The sequence below is a fragment of the Montipora capricornis genome, chromosome 9, assembly GCF_036669925.1.
Source record: "Montipora capricornis isolate CH-2021 chromosome 9, ASM3666992v2, whole genome shotgun sequence".
NCBI classification, from domain to species: Eukaryota; Metazoa; Cnidaria; class Anthozoa; order Scleractinia; family Acroporidae; genus Montipora; species Montipora capricornis.
Window position 1 is genome coordinate 20,478,819 of NC_090891.1, and position 17,500 is coordinate 20,496,318.

Genomic DNA, 17,500 nt, shown 5'->3' on the forward strand with positions numbered 1-17,500 from the left:
ACTTCCTTGTCTTTTATCTGAAACATTGCAATGAGTAGTCCTTATTTATTATGGTTGCTCCTGCCCCAAAACAATGTTGTTATTTAGCTGGGTTAGATGTACGTCTCCCTGAATAACAATGTGACGGTTGGTGTGGGAAGGAGGAGACAGGGTTGGCCTTCTTATCAACTAACGGTCCAAACGTTTGCAAAATGGAAAAGCACACTACTCCTTACTATGGTCAAAAAAATCAAAATCATCTAATGCACATTCAGGCCAATAGCTTATTGATACACTTACCAATACAAATATGGTCTGCGCTTCTCAGCATTTGCCAGGTGTGATGTATCAAGACACAGCCATGTTGAAAAGGTGAAACCTGATTGCAGTGGCCATTTTGAAATGGGTGGTAATGTGATGGCCTGTAAAAATATGTTCATCATAAAATAATCATATTATTTTAAATTACAGCTGTTTCCTTTTGTTTGACTTTGAATAGAAAGTAGTTCATTCAACTACTTACAGCTCCGTGCTGTCCAGAAAAGCTGAAGTACACATCTGGACCCTGTTTCTCTAACATCAGTTTCAAGATGGTCAACAACTTCACAGTATGGCATGGCTATAAGAGAAAAACCTTTTTAAAGATTCACACAAGAAAAACATTGTTGGCACAGTGGATTGTAAAACAGAGGGAACCTGGTACTCTGAAATGTAGGAGACTATTGCACAAGGGAAAATCAAAACTGAAGTGGTTTGAAAAAATTTGAGCCACAACATAAAATTATATGTTGCAGGTCATTTGTTCCTTAGGTTAAATTGCAACCAAACTGGGTCATTTTGTTTCAACCTAGGTCAACTTGTTTCAACCTAGATCAAGTTGATTCAACCTAGATCAGTTTGCGGCAGGTACACAACAAGGGTCACAGTTCGTTGTTTTACCAATACAGAGACACACCTAACCATTTACAAAATAAGTAATGCTAACAATAGGCCTAAATTTAAAGCTTAAGTTTAGCTTTAACAAATGTCTAGGATAGTATCAAGGATATATCAAGGATAGTATGGTAAAGCAATGACCTGTGCCCTGTGTTTTTTGTACCTGCCCCCAAATTGACCTCGGTTGAAACAACTTGATCTAGGTTGAAACAAAATAACCTAGTTTGGTTCCAAATTAACCTAAGGAACAAAATGACCTGCCACATTATATATAATACACAGACAAATACCAACACAAAGAACCCCTTAAAGACTGCTCCTCAGGTAAAGATATTAATAACTGGATTAATAATGTAACCTAAAAATAAAGCTCACCCTAGCAAATACCTTTCATTTGGAAATAGGTAGCAATAAGAAATTATTATTATTATCAGAATTAACAGGACACTGCAGGTTGGATACCAAAATATTGGGCATGGATTTACCTACTAGCATTTGTGGACGAAAACAGAGGAAAACAAGTGATTGTACAGAAGGAAAAATTATTTCTTTCTTTAGATTAAACAATACACCTTAATGGGTGATTAATCCATTGACTCCCAGGGGTTCCCCATTGACGAGTAAAATCATCTGGCATTATAGTGAAATACTAAGTCTGGCCAGTTTAGGCCGGTTTGGACGTCAAAGGGTTAATCCAAAATGGCCGTCATTTTAGCATTCTTTTGTTTGATTACAAATTGGCCCTTGTGGCCTCGTTCAAGGTTAAATATTCATTTGAATTTTATATTTGAAAGCAAGGCCAAAAGTGCTAATTTGCAAGGAAACAAAAGACTACTAAAATGGCAGCCATTTTGGAGTAAGGTGTATTTAACACTATAAGCATCTCAAAATTCACCAATCTTGAAAATGAAACATTTTGTCAGCACACCCCTGTAAAGGACCTCATTGAAAAGTTTGCAAATGTTTTTCTGTGTCTTTTCATGCAAAAAGTTTCAAAAGGGTGACAGCACAAATACACAAAAAAAACTCACCCATTTTCCATTAACACCTTTCAAAGTGGCCAACAGTGTCTTGAGTTCTTTAACTGTGATGCTGTAACTGGACAAGATTCCTAAAAGCTCTACAAGTTTGTCTGTAACAAAAATAACATCAGTGATAAGACATGTTGTCCTTAAAAGTTTGGTCACGAATGAGGTTGCCCCTAATTATCCTTCTTGACATTCTGACAAATCTTGAGTACCCCAGCACAATCAGTCTTCAAATGCCATATCACAAAGGATAAGAAGAAATTTCTGCTTCTGGACTCAACCCTCAACCAGGCTGTTTAGGAAGCCAACAATGTCAGCCCAAATGGAGACTGTGTGTTCTGAAATAGACCTAACAATGCTGCAATGTAGCTAAAAGGCATGCTAGATTTCCTTAGAACCCAAATGGTGGACAGCCACCGTGACTAACTTAACACACTTAGGTAATCACAATGATTGACAGTTTCAAGATAGACCAGAATAAAGTATAAAAAAGTTCCTAGTAACGTATGAGTGGCGACCCTCTCAGTAACAAAGCCTGTGTGCATTTCTGGGATGGGGGAGGGTTTATACTTGAGAAAATCGATGAGCATATTCTCACATTTTGAGACATCAACACTCAATCTGACTGATCAGCACAGAATGAGCTTATTTCATTCACATCACTAGTACTTGGCTTATTCAAAAAAAAAATTATTTACCTGCAACAACTTCTCTCTCCTGGGGTAATCGACATAACACTCTCTCAGTAAGACCAATTTTGGTAGCTGCTTGCAAGTTAGGGATGCTTTTCCTTAAAATTGCAATCAGCAAGCCTAAGATTTCAACCTGTTTACAGATAAATGAACACCATTTGATTAATTTTTGGGTAGTGAGGGTGGTAAAGGGTGAAGCTTGAATTGCCTTTTTATTTCCTGTAAAACGTGAAATGGTTTTTTTTCCTCATAAAACTTGATTTTGGCAATCACGGTGAATAGACCTTTCTCCAAAATGTAGGCAGAAAATTCAAATAAGTTAAAATTAAAAGCCAATAGCAGAAATAAAAAAAGCACCTTTATTTTAGTAACCTTTAAAAGTCAACATATCAGGTGTAATATCAGCTGAGAAAATGTATGTTGAAAAAATAATGAAAAATTTACAGACGTTTGTATGATTGGGGGAATGGCGTTTACCCCTAGTCATACAAACCTCTGTAAAGGTGTCAAATTCCAACTTATACTTATACACTGGAACTTCAGAAAATCACATGATTTTGAGTGCAATTTGGAATAAATAAGTAATTTTTTCAAAGACGACAAAATTGCACGAGCCTGTAGGGCAAGTGCAATTTGTAGTCTTTGACAAGTGCTTATTTATTCTGAATTGCACAAGAAAAATCATGACTACTTGTTAATAATATACAAAATTTTGAGATAGTTAAGCAGAAGAAACTCATGGGTATCATACAATCAGGGAAAAATTGTGCCATAAATTGCACCATCCAGGGCACGCGCTTGATTTGAAAGCAAAAGATTTGATTGGTTCTGACCAAACCCTAATGTTTATTAGCCAATCATAACCCAGAATTTTGATGTGTAATTCGCAGTGATGTATTACACTTTTTCCACTGTGTTACACTTGAACTGCACTGCTCTCAGCCATTCAGAATCGAGTAACCTTTTTCATGCATATCATTACTAAATTTAAGGTGCTCTTTCTATTTCTGGTATCAATTTTTAATTCAGTTCAATTTTAACTCATTCAGCCCGATAGTGCCAAATGGCACTTATAGATTTTACTCTGTCTAACGCCAGACGATTTTACTCGTCAATGGGGAACCCCTCGGGGCTTAAAGGGTTAAGCTAACAGCGTGAAAAAACTATGTCCCCGTTTAACCCTTTCAGCCCCGATAGTGCCAAATGGCACTTATAGATTTTACTCTGTCTAACGCCAGACGATTTTACTCGTCAATGGGGAACCCCTCGAGGCTTAAAGGGTTAACTCATTCAAATCTGTTGCTACTACCTTGGAGAAGGGTCTATTTGTTTCATGTTTTTTTTTAATTACTTTGCGGGAGTAGGAGCCTGAGAAATTGTAACAATAGACTGTAATTTATAATTCAGCAGAGAAAGGTACGACAACGTCACCTGGATTGGCCATCACTGAAACATGAACCCTCAACATGTGGCCTCGTGGCCTCGTTATGAAGCCTTGACGGCTTTGCTGGTCAATCAACATGGTGGAAACTAGCTCGGAAACTGTCTCTGAAGGTCGCACAATTCTTCCAAATGTAACCGTTCTTCTGAGTTTCTTTATAACAGATGGCTATAGCTCTTAACAAACGTAAGATAATTTGTTTATGTAAAAAAAATCTTTTTTTTTTTTTTCAGTGAAACGTGAACTGGATATTTTATTGTCTGTGAAATGTGAAACAGCCATTTTATTTTATGTGGAACCTGTTCAAGACCCCCTCTTTACCACCTTCGGTTAGATTTAACGACTAAGCTACATAATTAAATTAGCGTCACTGTGATTTCATATCACTGCCAACATTAAAGTGTATTTCATTTCTTCAAATAAGCTTATTTATTACTAAAGAAAAACATTTTTGACAAAGTGGCAATGATGGAACATTCTCACCTTATGTGAGGAAAAGGGATTTTAACTTTGAAAATTTAGAATTTTCATTAAATCCATGGGATCCTGAATCTAATTATTACAGTACATAATAATAAAGATGATTAAGTTGCTAAGTAAATTATATGCAATGTACGGTATACATGTAAAATTATGAACAAAAAAAAGAACATTTCATTAATAAACTGTTGTTTTCTGAGCAGCTACAGAATAAAGGGCCACACAGGGCCAGTATATGCAAATTAGTTAGAAGCTTTTGTAGAACGAGACACATAACAATGGGAGCTTTTGTTATTCAATGATATGGAAATAAGTGGCCCTGTATTCTGTAGTTACTTGTTTTCAAACAAGGTGGTACTGAATGATTAGAGATGATATTAACATTGTGATAAAATTAAAGAGAAAAATTTGTCTATGACACCTGCAAGAAAGTTAAAAAAACAACTCCAAATTCACAATCGAATTCACTTCCGCTAAAAGAGCAAAAATAGTGACATATTTTCTTCTGAACTCCCGTATCTTTGGAAATGCATTGTACAATAGCTTTCTGAAAAGGACAATACCCTCACTCTTATTAGAGATGCACGGAATATATCTTTTTAAAAAACGATTGAAGATCGAAGACGGAGTAATACGAACGCAAAAGATTTTATTAGCTGATTCGCCCGAAAGATTAAAGTTAATTTTTCATTGGCATGCAAGTTGAACGAGAACTTTTACTACCAACTACATTCCTATTATAGCTTTCAGTACATGCAGAAATGATTCAAACTGAAATCACTTTAATAATTCAAAGACTATGCACTCACTTTTAATGATACATTGCAATGTCCCAACAACTCCAACAACATGAGAAGATCGGAGGAATCTTTGATCGTGAATCTAGCTTCGAGGTCAAAGTGTCCACCAACGAGCTACACAAAAAAACAAAGAATTGTTAAAACATATCTTTGTCCTTCAAGTGAAAATGACGTGCAAGCTTGACAAACATAACGCACGACCAATATTATCGATTGAAAACACTTCTTTTTTTTTTCTTAATATAAGCCTTAAGCTTATTAATTAAGAAACCACGTTTGGCTATGCAAGCTCTTCAAATTTAACCTCACGACCTGGAACATAGAACCTATAAAACCGCAATTATTGGAAATAAAAAAGGCTGATTAAAATGAAAAAAATATATTGTCCTACCGAATCGAAAACAGTATCCACAACTTTCTTGTAATTTGTTAGGCCCTCTGTTTCCGCTTCGCTTGCAAGTTGAATCAACTGAGCGAGCTTTGTTCTCGACGCAACACTCACGGCATTGATGGACCTTTCTTTATCGATAGTCTTTCTAACACCGTTTTCATGGTTCTCTTTTTCTGGCAACACTTGATCATTTTGAGAGGTGTCTATCGCAGGTGAGTCCGCCATGATGGATCATCTTGAGTGGAAGTGCGCATGTTCCGGAGCACAGGATCTCAATAATTACCCCTAAAAATGGGAAGCTCGAGTCTTAAAACTTATGAGAAATTTAGTATTCCATAGCGGTACTGCAGATTGCTTGATTGATGATTAGGATGATGATGACATACCTCTATTTATCCATGATGATGTTTAAAGCTACGGAGCTTAAAGCGGCGGGTCTAATTTGCAGGTCGCAGGTCATGCTCATAAATGAGGTTTGAGAACGTTTTTAGCTGAGGATCCTTCAATTGTGGATGCGATCTGCAAGTCATTTCCATCTAAACTGAAGCGCGCTGTAGGAATTTTAAATTTTAACTTCTACTTTTACTCTATTAATTGATAAAGCGTATCGTAGGCCTAAGCAAAAGTATTTAGGCCTAAGGTTCGCTTTTATGAATGTTTAGGATACTTTCTGTATTGGTGAAACAATGACCTGCAACCCGCGACCTGCAACCTGCGACCTGCAAATTATACCCGCCGAGCTTAAAGGGGTGGTATAAAATATACAAAATCGAATATAATTAGATTGAAAACTACCAAGATTTAAACTAACAAACCACATTTGCAGTTTAAAATGCAGCTAACAATATATATATATAAAATCAAAAGCTCAAAGATTTGTTGTGGTAATTGATAATGTCACATGATCAATTTAGATATCTGTTTAGATGGCCATATCTAAACGGTCTGAAATGGCCTAAAGTGATTGGGTCATTGCTATATTGATGTGATGCATTTGATACGCTTTATCAATTAATAAAGTGGAAGTAGAATTTAAAATTTAAAAATCCTACAGCGCGCTTCAGTTTAGATGGAAATGACTTGCAGATCGCATCCACAATTGAAGGATCCTCAGCTAAAAACGCTCTCAAACCTCATTTATGAGCATGAAGACAATAAACATACCCTTCAACTAAACAAGTAATTCATGAAAAAACTTGGTAAACTGTGGTGTAGCCTCGTTTTCGTTCAGCTTAGCGTCTTATGTTGCCAAGAGTACGCGAAGCGTGCTTTCAGCTGTTTGCAGTGTTTTGAGCTTTTTCGCATTTTATCTTTTCTTGAACGAGCGCTCCGATCGTTTGAGCGGTAATTTAAACATTGCTTGTGGTTTTGGTAAAGATCTGACTTTTTAAAAATGCCAGCACCGCGATCCAAGGTAAATAATTTATGGACTTTTAAGCAACAATTTTGCCATTGAGAGATTGGGCAAAGAATGTTGATTGTTCAGCTTTGGGGTGAACTATGTAATCGACCAATCATTGTGGGATCCTTGATAACTCAGCCACTGAACAACTTGAGTTTCCTTTTACCGGCTTAGCATACGTGAAGGGGATCGATAATCAAATCGTTTGCCTGTGTTGTTTACAAAACCTTTGCCACTTTAGCTTGTTGCAAGCCTCTGATCAAAATAATTATCATAACTGCATCAACATTTCCAACAAGTTATTAATGTGAAATAGGGAATGAATAATGATCTTAGCAAATTTCTCGCCGAGGCCAATTTTTAATTCGAACTACGCTACAAGTAAGTAACTAATGAGTCCTATTATGCATGTCTTGTGAAGAGCTTGCAATAGGCCCTTTGCAGCTTAGTGGTCTTGGGATCATTCCAGGGAGGGGTTCCTCCGTCAGGAGCGAACTTAGCCCTGTTAATGATGATGATGATGATGATGGTGATCACTTGGTACTAAAACCGCTACACTGGAAAGCAAATTGCACGCTGGGACATCTGAAAGAAAGCAAAATAATTAAATTTTCTTTGTTTTAGATGTCCCAGTGGGCAATTTGCTTTCCTGTATGGTGGTTTTTGTAGCATGTGATCACAAGCTGCAAAGGGCCTATTGTATTGTAAATCCCGTCCCGTCACATAGCCCTTGTTGGAAATTAAATGGTATGGAACCTTTAACCCTTTCACTCCCAAGAGTGCCACTTATAGATTTTACTCTGTCTAACGCCAGATGATTTTACTCGTCAATGGGGAACCCCACGGGGGTGAAAGGGTTAAGAACCCACTCACTATTCAATAGGAGGAGGGGATGTAGTCCCGCGTGTTGTGGTCTGACCTTATCTGGATACTTACTAAAATTAATTGTAGAGCTGCGTAATAAGCAGTCTGGCTAAAGTCCCCCATGAAAGCATTGTAAATTAGTCCTGAAAAGTCCCGAGGGGAGAGACTAATAGTGTCACTTCACTTCACTTTGGCTTGATAAAAGACTTAATAATTTACACTATTCATACCTATACCACTAGCCCCCTCACTTTCAAATGACTGTGATCCGCAGCCGCTGCTGAGCATTAGCACTTAAGTAATGACATAATTGGACCAGGGTATTGGAATTGAATTTAACCCACAATCTCTGGATTTGAGGCAACCATTTCTTTGCTAATTGAGCTACAAGGTCAGACAGAAGCAGGCAGTGGTTGTAGTGCCAGCCATTATTGAGATATTCAGTAGAATACTATCAAATAGATAATAGCTTTCCTGTATCGGACTGGCTGTATTTTTTATGGCATGGGGTAAATGTAACCATTTCACTGCTAAGTACGTGTACTTTGCCTGCTCTAGCAACATTTTACACAGGGCCATGATAACATATGGTAGATTAAATAATATTATTAGTTTTAGCTTTATTGAAAGGTGTCTCTGCTAAACCAAACTGCTGCATTGCTTGGATGTAGTTCATGTGAATGTATCATGTATTGTTATTTTTTTCTCAATTAAACATTTCTACTTTTCAGCGGTATGAGTCTGAGTACTATTCTCGCTACAAAACATTTGAATCAAAACGGCCTATTACTGTGAAAGGTGAAGTCATGCGTTCACTGAGTAACATAGACAGTAATGGTTCTACACCAAGGGCAGGCTTGCTTTCGAGTCAGCTGGGTACAATTCATGAGCCACCATTACAAAGGAAGAGAATTGTGCCATATGAAAAGAACCACAACATCTTCACTACTGTAACAGTGAAAGAACAACCTGATAAAGAGTGGCTGAAAACTGATGGCAACTCACGTAGATCCTACTCTTCTCCAGATAGAAGGCCCAAAAAGGAGGTGAGAGCTAACAGCATGGCATGTAGATTGAACCCTTGTTTTTTTGAAAAGCATTGATTAGTAGTAGTCCTTATTCGCTTCTATTTGTGTTTTCCCAATTCAGATCATATGCATGAAGAGTGCATGAAGAGATATTGATGCCTGTAAACATTAATGAACAAGGCAAAGGATCAAATCTCCTCAGTTTTATCGCATGATCTGTATTGGGAAAACAAAATCTACAAGCGAATAAGGTCTATTACATGTAAATCATTTTGGCATCAGCCTGACCTCAAGGGTTCATTTATGCTGTAAGTCTTTTAAAATCATAAAAAATGATGCAATTTAACGTAGTTAACAACAAAGAGATGCTGGTTTTCTGTACGTTTAGCGGTCAGCGGTTCATCTATATGTGCACTGAGGCTCATGTAGGTTATGCGTCTCAGTGCAGCGGCCATCTTGGAACTACGTTTGCAGAGTGTTGTGTGGCCTTCGTTTTAGAGTTTTTTTCTTAGTGTTAGCGGTTTCTAATCTGCTTCCCTCCCTCCCTCTACCCCCTCCCCCTTTTTTTCCACTGTTATCACAGTGTGATGGGTGCCCACATTGTCTCTGTGTGGGGGCTCATGACTGGGTTGCAGGGATTGCTAGCCAATTGGGAGCGTTTTACTGTTTAGGGGCTGGCTGATCCCAGTGGAGGCCCCTGGACATCCCAGGCACCCACCTTCCATTCAGCTCAATGCAGTAACTGTTGTTAATTACAATTTCCTCATTTTTGATTGGTTTAACAAACTCCTATTTTCAATTACCTAATTCACTTGTGAAGGAGTTGTTGGACAGTTTGTTATCGGACAGTTCAATAAGCCAATCACATTGAAAGTTGTGGTTTAAATCAGCCAATCACAACCTTGGTTTCTATCACCATAGAAACAGTGTACAGCCTCCTAAATTGGGGCTTTCTTTCTTTCAGAGCGACATTTAACAATATATTTACGCCTTCTTTGTCAGTCTTTTAATCCAAATTTCCCCTTTCTTTCATAAATGAGCTCTTCTTCTTTCCTTAGAAATTGTACTTTTATGATTAATTAGTAGGAGGACTTCCCGTCATCCAATGCAGTCTGTAATCATACTCTGATTCATGATAAACATATTGGACACCTGCTGTGCAGTCATCCAATTTTGTTATCACTCATGAATATGATTACAGACCAAACTGGACTCAGCACTCAGGACTATTACTATTACTATTACTATTACTATTACTATTACTATTACTATTACTATTACTATTACTATTACTATTACTATTACTTATTTTAGAAAGAAAATATGTATTAAGTAGCAGGATGTGAAATTCAAGTTCTTGTTTTTTCCCAATTCATGTTTGTACCATGTTTTGCTCTGTCAGCTACTGTAAACAATCTGGGTTTTTTTTTTTTTCCTTTGTTGAAGGAGAAGAGCAAAATCAGTGATTTAAGAAGTGATACTCCAATCCTTGCAGCAGAGAGAAAAATATTTAAAGACAAACCAAGAAACACAGCCAGGACATTCTACGTACCTGACAGAATAAAGAGAAAGAGCACTTATAAAGGAGACTTTGTAGATTACAAGAAACAGTCAAAGACATCAAAAGGTGAAAGGCGGAAAAGCAAACTCAAGCAGCAACAGAGTCCACATAAAGTAGTTGGTGGAAACAAAGGAGGTGAGGAATTATCAATAAAAAGTTATCTTAATGATTTCAAGAGTTTTGTTCCAATTGGAAATTTAATGGCACAAACTTAGTTGATGCATGGAAATGGTTATGAAACTCTACAAGTTCCTTTGTTTCATGTTTTTGTCTGAATTTTTTGCCTGAACCCTGCATTAAACACGCCTTTTTCGAGAAGGTAACCATTCTAATCCAGCCATTAGATTGTGCGCCACTAATTTGCAAACTCGTGCCAAGGGAAAACAGAAGATTGTGCAGGGCCACGGCCAATTTATTCAACATCGATTGTGATTACATTGTTCTCGCTTTTGAAGGTTTTAAGGTTTCCTAACCAGTGCCTAGGTTAACTTTGGCACAAGTCACTGTAATTTTTTTTTTGTGCATGAAGTTAATGAATTATTATTAACACCATAAGACCACTTTATGCCAAACATGGAATCAAGCGCGTGAAATAAAACAGTTGTGGTGTGGTGCATGTCAGAAAGCCACTCCGTTTAATGCCAAACCCCCTCCCCCCACCCCAGTGGATGAGAATTTTAAACATGGGGTTGCTGAATAAATGTCTGGGGATTTACATGTCCAATACAGCCCAAAAATAATGCACGCACAAAAAGTGTCGCAAGAAGTTCTTGGGCCGCAAGAACGCGCAAGCGGTCAAAAGAAGTTAAATTGCGGTTTATCCGCAAGAAGTTCCAAACGCAAGAAGTTCAAAATCCTATCCACAAGAAGTCATTAGTCTAACCGCAAACCGCAAATAGCCGCAAGAAGTTACAATACTTAACTGGAGCTCGATGTGTTGACTCGTTGGGTGTTTGGAATCGGCATTCATATATCTCTTTAGATAACCGATAGTGTAGTTGATCAGCCTGCATAGCGGACGCTTGCAGATGATGTTATATTTAGCAATTATTGAATGAGGCTGAGTAGGATATGAAGAATTCTGCAGGTCGAGGAGGGTGTTATCCACCAAGGCCGAAGGCCGAGGTTGATAACATCCTCCGAGATTCTCCGTATTCCGTACGTCCTCCGTATTCTACAGTACGGCCCGCTGTACAGCCCGCTAAATTTAAAATTTCGACAAAACATCATCTAGCGAGTTTTTCATCTCATTTCTGTTGCATAAACTTGTACTGAAAACTGTTTGAATCTTGCAAGCAAGTATTTCAAACTTAACAGCCAAGAAGATTTAGTTTTTAGGATTTTGGCACGGCATTCTTTGTGGCAGTTGAACCTTCCGCTTCACTTTGACTAGTTTCCTTGCCTGCGCGCCGGTTAACCTCAGAGATATAATAAATATCTTACTAACCTCGTTTTCTCGGTCCTTACTGTAAGTTACGGATCCTCGTTTTTTCCCGTTGATTTATGGCCCAAGCGCTTCGCAACGGGAAAAAACTCGGTCCGTAACTTACAGTACGGACCTCGAACTCGGTTAGTAAGCGGTATATAATTGTGACCGCCATTTATGAGTAAGGTCTATACAGCTGTACCTTGATAGCTAAGTCAATTAAAAATCCAGAATTGCATTATTAGTATATACTAAAACAGTGTATAGCGTTGAATGCGCGCGCTGATTGGCTACTCAAACTCCCAATATCCTGTGCTATTTACCTCCGAGCAACTCGGGAAAAAATGGCGTCCCGATTTGCATCCGTGACAAGTGAAGAGAACATCCAAATTAATTTTTTGTCCTGTATATTATCTCACTGTTTTAGAATATACTAAAACAACTATAGTTGTTAACTATTCACCTCTGAGCAACTCGCGCGGGATTTGCGCCCGGAAATGTTGTAATCATTGCAGGAATAAGCGAGTCGTCTTTTTGTGCTATACTATCTCACTGTTTTCGTATATAATGAAACAGCTATTCACCTAAAACAACTGCTGGTATTCACCCAGGGTTTTCGACAGTTTTGTACAGTAGCGGACATATTTCTGAAAGCAGCGGAGGTGAATTTGTTTGGCGTCCCAAGGCGCCTTGCGAGCGCCGAAGGCGTGAGCTACCTAGCAGGGTCAGGGGGAATGCCCTCAAGAAATTTTTAAAATAGAACACTCCGAAACGCTGTTTCCAGTGTTTCTGAAACTAAAGAATCAATTCCCTAGGCAAGGCTGAAGTTCACTCAACAAACTGGAATCGGAAACGACTGGACGAAACGTCCGGCCTCTGGCCTCAAACGAAAACCCTGTTCACCACTATTCACCTCGCCGCTTTCGTGCTCGTTAAATATCCACCACTAGCCACCTCAACTTTGGTAAAACGTTTTTAATCGTACCATGCTCTACAAATCGCAGTAACTGTACGCATCAGTTTTTTTTATTTTTACAAAATAAAGTGGGGCAGATTTATCCATAATTTGTGGGTGCTTTTAAGGAAGCTATTACAGTTGTTCTGTTCAATGCTCGGAAATATTAGCTACTAGCTACTCTAGAAATCTGAGGTTAAATAATGATACTTACTTACTTACTTACTTACTTACTTACTTACTTACTTACTTACTTACTTACTTACTTACTTACTTACTTACTTACTTACTTACTTACTTACTTACTTACTTACTTACTTAATTATACCACTCGTGCTGGTTGGATATGAGATGATTATAGCAGCCAACTCGGCGAAACGCGCTTTGTTGGCAATTTACCATCTCATATCCAAGTCGCGCCCATGGAATAATTGTTGATCGGCAGGCAATCGGGATTCGGTTTGAAAAATGAGGAATACGGTAAATTACGGTCTCAGTGTGTTTGCGAGAATAAGGAACTTCAATTTTCCGAAAACCTGAATCAATTATAGTACTGACAAGTTTTACTGTTTTGCATAGCCTCAGTCCTTGTATTGAAGTATTTGCAATTTTTGTTTTAGAGGTCAGTCCTGACCGTCTCCCACCTGCGGGTATTCGCAGAGCTACAAGCATTGGAGATGTACGCCTACTCAAACCCTCAGATGAATCACAGTACTTGCGATCACCAGAACCTGAACAAAAGTAAGGTTTTAGTTTCGTTGTGGTTTTCTCAATTCTGCGAAGCACAACTGCCAAACCGCACTTTGACCTCCATGAATCTAAGGGCGCGTTCGATTGACCGTATTCCGGAATAGGAATTCATGGAATAGAAGTTAGAAATCCTTCGTTTTTGCGGAGATCCACATTAATATTGTCAAACATCTGCTAAAATGCTATTTTAAACATAGCTTTATTATCCTTGTTTATGCAAAACGCCACACATAGTGTTTTAAATGATCACTCCACGTATTCTTATTCCTGAATAGGGTAAATCGAACGCGGCCTAAGTCGAGTAAGAGTCAATTTTCAAAAAGAAACTCAAACAAATGAGGCTTTCAACTTCGGGCACCTTGTTTCAAATCAAAGGTAACGCAAGGTACTTTTTCTGAAAACTCGCTCTTTAACTTCTTTATTTTAAGAGAAGCAGAGATGGCTCAGTGGTGAATGCGGTCTCCTCTCACCATTTTTTTTACAAGATTGACATCAGGGGGCTGCATTGTCTTGGTTTTCGCAATCGAACTTCGTCTCGGGAAACATGAGGACTTTCGGGAAAACAAAACTAACTGTTACCCTCGGGACCGTACATTAAAGGGAACCTCCACTCTTGCTACAGAATAAGTTTAAACCAAAGGAAATTATGTTAATTATTTGTTTTTAAAAAAGTGTTTGTATCTGGAAAAGGGAATTTTAAAATCGCTCATTTTCGCTTTCAAATTTCGCGGGCGCAGCCATCTTGAATAATTGTGACTTGTTACGGTTGCCCTATTGTTCTAACACAAAGAGCGTTTGTCTAATAACAATAGGGCAACCATAACACGTCACAATTATTCAATATGGCGGCGCCCACGAAATTTGAAAACAAAAATTAGGCGATTCTAAAACTTTTTTCTTTCGGATACAAATGCTTTCTTTGAAAATAGTTTAGATTGACTTCACTGTAACAGTTATTTCCTGTGATTTCAAGTTATTATTTCTGTTAAAGTGGAGGTTCCTTTCAAGGACGGTTCCTACTAATTCAAAGGTATTTTTGCGCGGTTGTATGGTAATGCGGGAAAAGCAGTTCTCAACAAGTGTTATTAAAATCCAAAACGAAAATTGGGGGTAAGATAATTAATCAACAATGATTAGTAAAAGGCTTTAAAATACAAAGCAATGTATGGCGTTCCTTTCCAAATTTAAGCTTAATTATCTCTGAAAAATGCATGGCTAGCCCCAATTTTCTTTTTGGATAGGAAGAGCACTTGCTAAGGTCTGCTTTCTCCGAATAGTTTTAAACCGCGCAAAAATATCCCTGTATTAGTAAGCACTACCGATAGGAAATTCCGAGTATCTGGAGATGCGCAGAACGTATGCGCAGCAACAATAGTAGGCTGTGCTTGTGCTTGTGCTTGCTTCGCTTGTGAAAACCAGGCTTTATTGAGCGAAACAACAACGCCCAGCTTGCACGTTTTACTTTTTGATACAATTTTGAATTGAACAAATTTGAGGTTATGTGGAGAACGTGAGCTCTTGGCGATAAATGTTCAAATTTTCTTTCCAAACATCCTCATCGTTTGTAAAAGTTTTAATCCTGGAATGATCAGGCACACTTTCCATGCTGATCTTGGAGTAATCTCGAAATTATTACAATAACGAAAAATGGTGCGTGTTTTTTTAGACAACGTTCTCGTAGCCGTTGTCGTTGTCCTCAGGGAGCAGAAAAACCGTACTTTTAAGTTCAGGAACTGTCATGGGAAGTTCTTTTGTTCTTTTTTATGTATCTATGGAAATAACCCTAGGGCAGTTTCGGTCCAGGGAAGGCGGCTACACACAAAAGCGTCCTTGTCCGTGGGCAAACGCTATTTACCCATGGGGAAAATGGCTAGTGTAACCACAGCTAAAACATTGAGAATGCACCTGTTTAACTGGATCAGAGCAAACGGATTTTAAGTAAAGTTAGAGAATGACCAAATCCCTTCTTGTATTCCCACAATAGTTGCGGTCGCTTTAGGGAGTTAACGCTAGTGTTAAATTCAGTGTTCCCCTATAGGGATTCAAAACACCAGAAATTAAGGCTGTGGTCGCACTCGAGAGTTGACGCTAGAGTAGTGTCAACACTGGTTTTACACTGTGTTTCTCTCAAGTGTGACCACAACCAATGTAGTTAATCACTCAGTTGTTTTCGGTTACGGCAAGGAAATGCACGAAAAAGCTTGCTGCACGTGAAGCATGTTTTCTTTCCTAAAATACGAGCCGCACGTTTGACACGTCGCTGCTGGATTGTTGTCTCGCTTTGACGTTAGCATACTTAACGTCTTTTCCATACTCCCTTTTAGCTGCTTCATGCCTACTTTAAAATGCGAGGGTAAATAATAGATTATGATTATGGACACATGCTACAATTTGCACTGTAGGGTGTTAAACACGGAGTATTCAACCCATTACAGAAAACCCACCAAGTTCAAATACGTCGATGGTTTGTGGATAGAAGCTCCGACCAACTCTGATGCGACTTATAACGCAGTGGTGAGTGTAGGATTTTACAGACTGATTAAGAAATTACCATAGCTTGGTAAAAGTTGCGTTTATACCAATTTCGATGAATGTTTTTTTTTTCAGGATAAGAAGAACAAAAAAGCACCTGATTGGTTTAACCAGGTTTGAAATTTAATTTTCTCTCTTTTATATATTTATGCTAGTCAAGAGTCCGTTACCCATGCAAGACATAGTTAATAGAGGGGAATGGTTATGAAATCCGACAAATTTCTTTGTTGTAGGTTTTAGTTCTCTTTTGTGGCCTTGACCGTGCACAAAACACAACAGCTGTTTACTCCGTAGTGAGGAACTAACCAATAGAAACGTGTTGGTTACGTAATTTATGCATAGTGTATGAGCGCAAAACAAAAGATTGTGCGCGGTCGTGGACTTTCTAACCTAAATCTTGGCATCTTTGTTTGCTCCTTTGATGTTTGCCGAGCTTCAAAACCAGTTGTCTCTCTTAACTATGCCCAAGAGTAAGAATCAGGTATCAGGTTTGTCCCCATCAGCGTCAGAAAAGAGTTTATTTTTAAAGCAAGTTTTGCGGGAAAATATACAATAGAGCCAATCGGCTTACTCAATGTTGTGCCAATTCAAATCTCCCGGGTTAAGGTTCTACGACATGGAAATAGCTGGAAAAAAAACGTTTTATTCCCAAAGGGTTCGAATTAGGTACAACGTTGAGTTAGGCTTAAAAATAGACACTTTTCTGACACTGATGGGGACTAGGCCAATTTGGGTAAATCTTACTCTTGGATGATGGACTCTTGTACTAGTAGAGCGCAAAGATATGAAACTGCTGTGAATATTGTTGTTTATGTGGGCGCAACAGAACCAAGAGTTCAATATTGCAAGGTAAAAATAAGGCAATTTTCACCTCTTCATTAAAACTGATTTATGAGCGATCTGTTCTCACTTCTGAGAAGAAACTCTTTACTTGTAGGTGTTAGAGCGACGCAACGAAGCCTATGGCTATTCCCAGCACGCACGAGGAACACACTTCTCACGTGAGAGCCTCGACGAGATGAACAGAGAACAAGCTGATCGTGCGAGCTCTCGCTCCGAATCATACGGCTCTTATTCGCCGCCCGAAGACAAGAGCCGGGCCCGAGAAACAAATCGCAAATCCCGAGGAAGAAGCGACTCACCTCCACGAAGACGCGAAGCTTGGAACGTGGTTCGTACGCAGTCTCCGAGAGAAGCCGAAGGAGAAAAAATGGGCTCAGGAACAGAAGCAAATT

At 38.5% G+C, this 17,500-nt stretch overlaps 2 protein-coding genes across 3 annotated transcripts in view; one reads left to right on the forward strand and one right to left on the reverse strand.

The window, feature by feature from the left end:
* The window catches only part of LOC138017828 (lipopolysaccharide-responsive and beige-like anchor protein), a 72,456-nt gene extending 66,467 nt beyond the window's left edge, over positions 1-5,989 (reverse strand). The window contains exons 1-6 of the mRNA XM_068864815.1: positions 5,748-5,989; positions 5,366-5,470; positions 2,642-2,768; positions 1,947-2,047; positions 503-598; positions 280-401 (exon numbers count right to left, since the gene is read on the reverse strand). Of these exons, the coding sequence (XP_068720916.1) occupies positions 280-401; positions 503-598; positions 1,947-2,047; positions 2,642-2,768; positions 5,366-5,470; positions 5,748-5,972 (776 nt within the window). The 5' untranslated portion in view covers positions 5,973-5,989. The remainder of the gene's footprint in view (positions 1-279; positions 402-502; positions 599-1,946; positions 2,048-2,641; positions 2,769-5,365; positions 5,471-5,747) is intronic.
* Positions 5,990-7,000: 1,011 nt separating this feature from the next.
* Positions 7,001-17,500, forward strand: part of LOC138015549 (nuclear protein MDM1-like) — an 11,152-nt gene continuing 652 nt past the window's right edge. Inside the window, exons 1-7 of one of the 2 annotated variants that reach the window (XM_068862620.1) lie at positions 7,001-7,161; positions 8,745-9,059; positions 10,488-10,737; positions 13,604-13,724; positions 16,169-16,247; positions 16,341-16,379; positions 17,203-17,500. The exon at positions 17,203-17,500 is cut by the window's right edge and continues 652 nt beyond it. In XM_068862620.1, the coding sequence (XP_068718721.1) occupies positions 7,141-7,161; positions 8,745-9,059; positions 10,488-10,737; positions 13,604-13,724; positions 16,169-16,247; positions 16,341-16,379; positions 17,203-17,500 (1,123 nt within the window). In that variant the 5' untranslated portion in view covers positions 7,001-7,140. Of the gene's footprint in view, positions 7,162-8,744; positions 9,060-10,487; positions 10,738-13,603; positions 13,725-16,135; positions 16,248-16,340; positions 16,380-17,202 lie in introns of both variants that reach the window. The other variant, XM_068862619.1, reaches the window with a different exon arrangement.